This window comes from Suncus etruscus, chromosome 9, assembly GCF_024139225.1.
Source record: "Suncus etruscus isolate mSunEtr1 chromosome 9, mSunEtr1.pri.cur, whole genome shotgun sequence".
In the NCBI taxonomy this organism is placed as follows: Eukaryota; Metazoa; Chordata; class Mammalia; order Eulipotyphla; family Soricidae; genus Suncus; species Suncus etruscus.
The window spans coordinates 99,269,107-99,278,843 of record NC_064856.1 but is presented as its reverse complement, the minus strand read 5'-3'; the positions used below and the strand labels follow the sequence as shown (position 1 = coordinate 99,278,843).

Here is a 9,737-nt window from a genome sequence, read left to right as displayed (position 1 = left end):
AATATTATTCATTTATGCATAATAAGTTTTTTCCAGTAAAATTTACCCAAAAGTCCATGGTTTACAATATACCTGTTACTAAAAATGACATATTACCAGAGTTTTTATAAGATTATAACAAATTATACTATGAAAGATATACCATGAAACTAACCTGCCACTCCTATTTCTTTGTCACCAGCAAGGATATCAAGATCTCCAGATGCGATGGAGAACTGCACTGTATTTACTGAGTTCATTTTCTTAGGACTATCTAGCAGACAGGATGTACAATTAGGACTTTTTGTGTCCTTTCTCTTTGTTTATGGCACAACTGTGGTTGCCAACGTAGGAATGATCCTGCTGATTAAGACAGATTCCAGACTCCACACTCCCATGTACTATTTCTTAAGCAACCTGTCTTTATGTGATGTCTGTGTATCCTCTTCTGTCTCTCCCAAGATGCTGGCTGATTTCTTGTCTGAGACAAAGAGGATCCCATATACTGCTTGTCCCATACAAATGTTTGTTTTTTGTATATTTGGTGATGTGGAAATTCTCATGTTGGCTGTGATGGCATATGACCGTTATGTAGCTATTTGCAATCCACTCCTTTATACAGTAGCAATGTCTAAGACACTCCTCTGTACTGTGCTAGTTTTTCTTACCTACATCACGGGCCTGGTAGATTCAGCAGTTCACACCTGCTTAGCTTTTCGGTTGTCATTCTGTAAATCCAATATTATCAATCATTTCTATTGTGATTTTCCTCCTATGTTTGCTCTTGCCACCTCAGATACATTTATTAATGAGATAATGGTATTCATACTTGGTACCATTATCTTTGGTGTCAGTGTTTTCACAGTCCTCCTCTCTTACAGCTACATTATTGTTACTGTCCTTAGAATGAAATCAGCTGAGTGGAGACGCAAAGCCTTCTCTACCTGTGCCTCCCACTTATGCACAGTGGCTATCTTCCATGGCACACTTTTCTACATGTACTTGAGACCCAGCTCCAGTTACTCCATGGACACTGACAAAATTACCTCTGTTATCTATATGGTTATCATCCCTATGATAAACCCATTGATCTATAGTTTAAGGAATAAAGATGTGAAAGGTGCCCTGAAAAAAACAATCAGCACTAAATTATGTCGTCAGTAAAATCAGTATCTTTTTCAATTAATTTTTTCATTGTAATTAATACATTCATATTGATACCTATGAGATACTCAGTTTTAAACTTTTTCATAACCGTGTTTCAGTCATAAAATATTCTATAAGTCATGTCCTTGATTTGGGCACATTTTCTATTTCCAAAATTATTGGATTAATTCCTGAAGTCCTCTCCATACCTGCTTTTCCAGGAAGAATTTTTCTCTCTCTCATAATTTCCATCTTTCTTTTTCATTTCTAACATTGTGATATGCAATATCGCTACTGATGGGGTATCTTTCAACCTCTTTATCTGCTTTTAACACCCAGTTCTTACCCAGAATGATCATATGTTTGTATCATTGTCATAGTTGTTCTTTCTCTGCCATATTTATAAACTTCTGTCCTCCTGCAATACGTACAGAAATTCCACACATACACACTCACTTTAAGCATGCCTTCATCCATGGACTAGTCCTTTTTGTTCTCATCTCTATTTTTTCTTACTAACATACTAATATGTATTAATAACATATGATCTCTTTTAAATACCACATATGAATGTGCTCATTCTATGTCTATACCTCTCTCTAAATAATTTCAACAATGTATCTTGAATCAAATGGTTTATTCAAAGACTCTAAATTCTAGGTATCTGGAATTTTGAAACAGTTTTGTGTGTCAACAACAAACATTGAAAACATTTTTCATGAGATGTTTCAATTCTTTATTTTAGTACAATTGCTGATTTTTATATTTAGTATTTCATTTACTATTTATGTGCGATTATTTGTTAAACTCAACACTCCTTAAAACACTAATAAATGATAATATTGCCATTGTGGTGTGGTAGTCATTCTCTTCCTATTCCATGTTTAGTGATATATTCCACAGATAAAACAGAATTAAATGAATTCTTTTACAGTGAATTGTAATTTAATTTAATATTGTGGTGAATTGAAATTTTTAGCAAGTGCCTTGTGTCTAAGTAGGTGTTAGGACCATTTCAAAAGAGATAATTTCCTATTTCTGAATTAAGACTATAATTTTTTAAATTATTCTCTGTACTCAAACCATCTGTGCCTACTTGATTTTGATAATGAAGTACAATGGTGTATGCTTGAGGATTTTTATAATTTGTAGGCCACTTGCCTGACTCTTCGGAGACCCAGGTTAGAAATTCTCACAAAATCTGCTCTGGCCCCTGATTATAACTCCTTGAACTGGCCAGGAACATTTCTTGGAACAGAAAAAAAGGTAAGTCAAGGACACAATCAGATGTGATCCAAACCATAATAGAAACAATAACTTTAATAATAATTGGAACAAGAACTGCATCAACAGCTATCAAGCAAAATGTGCAACAAGAGTGCATTAGTTTGTTAAAAGAAATGCCTAAGGTTAAATAAGTGTTTACATTTTTAACTATCTGAATTTAATCACACATTGCAGTGTCACTATTATCATGAGTGAAAGAGATAGTTGCAGAACAATAAAAAGGATGAACATTTGTATAGGGTCTACATTCACAGAGAGAGTATATGGTGTAAAGTCTATCACTGCAAATGAATGGCCAGTCTATTCTTGATCAATTTATAACATTGTATGTTTCTTCCAAGCATAAGATTTGTCTCCTAGCACAGAACTAGGAAGAAGCCCTAAATACTTTAGCCAGGTTTACTCCAAATGAAATAAAAATTTTCAGTGCATGTATGCTTTCACTAGAAAAATAAATTGTATTTTTGATAGCCTTAAGAATCATTCTTAAATCATGGTAATTGTTGGTCTTTGGTCAATGCATTATTTTCTTCTTCATCTTTTTTTATCATCTTCTTCTTCCTCTTCTTCTTCTCTTTCTTCTTCATTACCTTCTCTTCTTCTTCTTCTTCTTCTTCTTCTTCTTCTTCTTCTTCTTCTTCTTCTTCTTCTTCTTCTTCTTCTTCTTCTTCTTCTTCTTCTTCTTCTTCTTCTTCTTCTTTAAATTCTTTTTCTAATTCTCCTTATCCTCCTCCTCCTTCTTCTTTCTTTTTTTCTTTTTTTTGGCCAAATCTGGTGACTCTCAGGTGTTACTCCTGGCTATGCACTCAGAAATTACTCCTGATTTGGGGGAACCATGTGAGATGCCGGGGGATCGAACTATAGTCCACCCTTGGCTAGCGCCTAGCACCAGGAAGGCAGATGCATTACTGCTCTGCACCACTGCTCTGGGCCCTGCTTATTATTCTTATGTCAGAGATAATGAAGCAGGATTTATATCTGTATGATAATATTTTTTGGTTTTTGGGCCACACCCGATGACTCAAAGGGGTAACTTTGGGCTCTGCACTCAGAAATAGATCCTGACTCGAGGACCATATGGGATGCCGGGGATTGAACCAAGGTAGGTCCTGGATAGGCCGTATGCAGGGCAAATGCCCTATAGCTCCAGCCCCATGTTTAATATATTTTTAATTATTCCAAATGATTTAATATGAATAATATAGGGAGAACAATAATTTTTGCTTTTAGAATCACACCTACTATCCTCACAAGTTTCTTCAGTTGTGTAATTTGACTTGCTCCTTCATGTGTTTGAGAGACTATGCAGTACCAGAGATTTAAGATATTCAAAGTCTTCACAAGGCCCTTTAGAACCACAGGTAAAAGAAATCAAGAAAATCAATATGGAAGAATTGAAGAATTTATCAATGAGTTATTTACAACTATGGCTCAGTTAAATTAATAGGTAGTTAACATCAAGTCTTTATTTGACCTTTCTGACAAATTTCTTTAGAAGAGTTAGCATATATTTTAAGTGTTCCTATTTTTCAAAGTTAATAATACACTTTGACCATTACGTACATGATTTAGTTCTGTTAAATATTATCTATTATTATGTATAAGATATTTTATTCAATATACTATAGTGACTGATATAATGCCAACTCTTATGTACAAATTACCCCAAAAATTAAGTCTGGGAATACACAATTTTGATTACTGTAAATATTCCATATTTATGAATTATCCAGGTCATATATATAAACAGAAGACATAAACATATATAATAACCCAAAATACAAATATTTCATAGGTGTGTATTTACCTTAAACTCTAAAAATAAAATTAATTATTTAATTGAAGCACTGGGAAATACACAGTTATAAAGTTGTTCATCACTGAGTATCAGTCATACAACATCCAAAACCCTTCACCGGTGAACATTTTTCTCCAAACATAACCCCGTCTTCTTCCCTGCCTACTTCTATGGCAGACATTTTTTCATGTTTTTCTTTCTTCTTTTTCTTTTTGGATAAGTTGGTTCAATATTGTAAGTAAATGAGGTACTGTGCAGACCACTTTACCTACTTTCAGCACTGAGTTCTTGGTTAGAGTTTAGGGTTGACATTTCCAACTATCATTGTCCTAAAGGCCCTTTTCTTCCCTAAATTCACTTTTCATTGTTTGTGATAAGCTTCCACCATGTTTGATATAAAACTCATCTTTATGGTTTCTGATATTATTATCATAACATCTTCTTTTTTCCATTTTACAAGTGAGTATTATTTTATGTCTATCCCTCTCCCTCTGACTCAACTCCTAGCATAATACTCTACATATATTTAAATATATATGTTATATATATAACATATAACACACATAAATAAATATATATGTATATATATAGGCTCACACACATCAGTTCAATTTAGACTATTGAGGTTTTTTGTTTGTCTATTTTTAATACAAACTCTTGCCAAATCCCAAAGCTATTACAGCTGGATTCACACAACTCAAATTAATTATACTGCTGCTTCTTTTCAGTCTAAACTTTATCCAGAGACAATAAGCCACTGCAGCTGAGTGTACATACCTTTCTAAATTCAGGTAAAACACTTTATTATCTGTTCATTTGTTCCAGGGAATTTGGGCTTTTTTTAGTTTATAGCATTGCATAATAAGGTTACAATGAACATATAAGTGCAAAGGGCTTTTAGGCATTATGTTTTGGGGCCCCCATCTGCCCCTCCAATAATTACTTTGGCAATATACCAACAAACCATACACTTCATGGATTTTTAATCAAATTCTTCTTTCTCCTTATCTACTACTGCCTTTAGATTATGCTAAAGTTTTATAAAGGTGTCTGTTCCATTTTTCTCCTCTAATTCAAAAAATAAAAAATACACTTCTGAATTGCTTAAATTGCTAAAACTATATATTCCCCCCAATGGCATTGGCATTTTATAAAGTCCCACTGGATCATTGTAAAATGAATGTAGGCACATTGCTGTCTTTGGGAAAGACTCCCCTACACAACATTGTGATTTCATGTTAAACTTGTTCTTTTATAGTTCATTGAACAATGATAGGAAAGATTAAAAGCAAAAGTTTATATAGATTGTTTAGTTGATAACCATAATTAATGGGCATTTATAGATGTTGTATCCATACTTGATTTTATATAATTATTTATTTTATCATTATACACTATTGCTATGTTTGTTTTAAATAACTTAACTGGCCTCTTAGTAGGCCTTTTAGACACCACCACAAATAATATGAAAATGAGTGAATATGAACAAAGGCAATTTTATTCGTTGCTGAACCACACAGTATAAATAATGGAGGAACTATCACAACCTGGCAGAGTATAGTATATGGAAGAGTGATTCATAAAATTGTATAAATAAAAATTGTATAAATAGAAATATTTTATTTTAATTAGTTTTTAAAAATATATAGATATTTATCAGATTATTTTAAGCCTCCATTATAAAATAATGTTAGCTACCTATTTTGTTTTTGTTTGAATTTCTGAGTGAATGGAAGTTTTATTTTCAAATGAACAAATGTTTTATTTTTGTTTTTTTCTTTTTAATAATTACTGAAATAGTTATGTTTGTGGTAAATAATGCTACTAGTATTTAAAATTGTTAAACCTCCATCAACACCATAGTTCAAAGAACATCTACTATTATATTCTTCCACTCCTCCTCAAATTTTAACTTTCTGAGTCACCTTTTCTTACCCAACAACTTGATAAATTCAGTTTTGTAGTCAGTCTCTGAGAGTTCATATTATTACATGAATATTGAGATTCCTTTCTTTTCTGCTTTACATGTTAAAGAGAGTAAAATACTCCAAATTCCCTATCTCCATTTAAATGACTTTATTTAACAAAACTCTCTCTCTATATTTTCATTTAGTGTGAATAATCAAAATTTTCCATGCTTTTTAAAATGTAAGGTGCAGTATGTATATGTGTTTTTCAAAGTTTGTATATTCATTGGTCCTTTATAGGACAGTAAAATGTTTTCACACAGACAACAAGCTATATAAAATGTTTACATCATCAAGAAACTGTAAACAATAAGAATATAATTATCTCATAGCCCAGAGTCTGTGGAACTAGATGGCTCTACTGGACAGGCACGGTGTGATGGAGGATTGAGATGGGGACATCGGTAATGAGAATGTTGCAGGAATGAAGAAGAGTGTTCTTATGATTGAAACACAACTACAGACATTTTTGTAACCATAGTGCTTAAATAAAGATAATTTTTTAAGAAATAAAAACTTACTCATAACTAAATGGCTTATTGGGGATACCTATATATTTTTGTATGCTTATTTCCTTAATAGTTATTACAGTATGTGTATATTCAAATGTAGAGTTAGCTCCCTCTATCCCTATCTTTTTTTTTTTTTTTTTGCTTGTTTTAATTCTGATTAGTAAGAAATTCTAGTAGAAAAGTTTTCTTTGGGATAAAAGCTCAGGTTAGGGGCGGGTGAGGTGGCACTAGAGGTAAGCCTTGCAAGTGCTAACCAAGGAAGGACCACAGTTCGTTCCCCAGCATCCCATATAGTCCCCCCAAGGCAGGGGCAATTTCTGAGCGCTAAGCCAGGAGTAAACCCTGAGCATCAAACTGATGTGGCCCAAAAAAATAAAAAGCTCAGGTTAAAACCAAGACAAAGAGAGTGTATAGCTTATAATTTTTACCCCCTAATATACCAACAATATAATATGGCATTGTTCATTTTTGTATAGGCACACTAAATTAGTAAAATCTCATGTATGGAAGCAAGTTCTTATCTAATAGGAATAACAACACAAAAATTTTATAATACAAGGCTCTTTCTACTCTAAACATTTGTCATGGGAACTCAACTTGACCTCACATGAAATAAAAAAGATAATTATATAGACAACAAAGATAAGTTTTCCTTATCTATTTTAATTATGTTCCACATGTTGTCTTTCAAAAATTATATAATAAGGAAACTATATTTTGTAAAATAAATTTAATATTTTGTGGAAATACATTGAGGAGAAAAACAGGACTTCTTTTACAATTCTATGAATGTCAATAATCACAGTGTTCATTAATACATGCCTGTAAAATATGTGATCATAAAATAATTATTGTTCTTTACCTATTCTGGGGTAAATATACCAAGGCTAAATAGGGATTAGCAACAAGGAAAAAATGTTGCATAGTGGATACATTGCAGTTGCTTACTATACTTTATATTGGAATATAGGTTTCTTGGGATAAAAAAAAATGTTTTCTAGGATGTTCTGCTCTTTCGTCTCAATCATCTTATTTACCAGTAAAAAAAAAATGAGAAATCACATTAATAATCTGCTACTTAATCCTGAGAGAGTAATTGCTGAATACCCAGGGATTACATGCTGTTGACAATATCAACCAAGTCAGTGAAAATGCATTGCTGAACGAGCCACAAAGAGAACTGCATGAAACAAAGAAATTCTAGCCAGGTACTAATATTTTGTCTTGTCTTACTGATTGAGGCTTTTGATGCTTTAGATTTCTTATGTTCTACATTATTTTATAATTTGTTACTAAAATTTGTTTTCTAAAATCAAAAGACTTTAGAATATATCATGATTTATTTAATTATGTCTAGCAATTTCATTAAAATATGCATAGACATTAATAACTAGTAATAAATGTTCAAGGAAAATTTGTGGAGTTGATTAGGTGCCTATTGTTTTCTATTTCTTAGTGGAATTATATTTTAAATACTTTACTTTTCGAAGGATGGCATTTTGCCAGTCAAGCATCTCCAAGCAAATTGTTAAATCATTTTACATAGGGCCGGGGAGATAGCATGGAAGTGTTTGCCTTGCATGCAGAAGCTCAGTGGTTCAAATCCCGGAATCCCATATGGTCTCCCGAGCCTGCCAGGAGCGATTTCTGAGCATAAAGTCAGAAGTAGCCCCTGAGCGCTGCCAGGTGTGACCCAAAAACAAACAAAAAATCACTTTACATGAATAGTTGGAGATCAGTATGATGATACCTGGATAATATATCATACTTTAGGTTTATTTTGCTAATCTTCCTTTAACTTCTTTTTCTATAGTTAATAAATAAAAGGTGTGTTTTTTATTATAGACAACATAATTTGCTTTGTTAAAACTAAATGCAGGAATAGAATTCAACAGGCATCATGTACTACCACTTTATTAAAACCAAATGGGGGCAGATAATAGTGATGATCTGTTCCAAGTGATTGAAGATCAAAACAAGCCCACAAAGAATAGAATAATCTTTAACTAATTAGTGATTTCTAGAGTAAATTAGAGGATTAACTGCTATGTCTCCATATCTCTTTGGCATAGTTTCATTAATACTTTTGAAATAAAAAACTTTTCTCCCATGAATGTGGATTGAAATACATGCTTAACAATATTTCTGCCCTTGCCTATGTCACTTGTGCAACCAGCATTCTCATTAGGTTCCAATTCTCATTTTATAATTCCTCAAGCATTGGGACAGAGCGGTGGCACAGTGGTAGGTCATTTCCTTTGCATGCACTGACATAGGATGGACATCCCCTGGTGTCCCATATTGTCCCCCAGGCCTGGAGCAATTTCTGAGTGCATAGCCAGGAGTAATAACTGAGCATCACTGGGTGTGGCACAAAAACAAAACAAAACAAAACTTAAATAAAAAATTATCCCAATCAGCACAAATATTTAGAAAGAAAATTGGTCATATTATTTATTTTCTGATGTACTTCAGAAAAGAACAAATGCAGCAATTTTCACTATATAATCAAGTAATTGCCATCCTCCATTGGGCTACAGGTCCTAACTATTCAGTTGCCTAATTACAGAAATTCCATTGTCATGGCAAATTAACTGACTTTTTTATTCCATAGAGTTTCATCATTCCATCTTATGTGTATAATTGATAACAAAGGAAAAATGCAAGTTATTCATTATATGCATCTTTCAGTTATTTTTGATTCCCTGCTGTCATTAAACATTCCATTCTACATAATATAGATTCATCAGCAATATTTTAAATCATTGGTTATTAGAGTCAACTTGTTTTTTAGAATTATTTTTTATAAAATATTTAAGATAAATATTTATTAGCATAGAAGAAATGACTGGTCACTATTCTGTGTAGTAAAATTGCATAACTAACTCTGATTAAATATGGCATAATTCAAAATATATGCATATACATATTATTCATTTTTGCATAATAAGTTTTATTTCCAGTAATATTTACCAAAATTCCTTGCTTTACAATATACCTGTTACTAAAAATAACATGTTATCAAAATTTTTTTTATAATATTATGCC

General features: G+C 32.4%; 1 protein-coding gene across 1 annotated transcript; it reads left to right on the top strand.

Moving 5' to 3' along the window:
- Nucleotides 1-207: 207 nt before the first annotated feature.
- Nucleotides 208-1,143, top strand: LOC126018652 (olfactory receptor 5W2-like). Its single transcript, XM_049780752.1, has one exon. It carries the CDS (start codon nt 208-210, stop codon nt 1,141-1,143), a length of 936 nt encoding a protein of 311 aa, XP_049636709.1.
- Nucleotides 1,144-9,737: the final 8,594 nt, after the last annotated feature.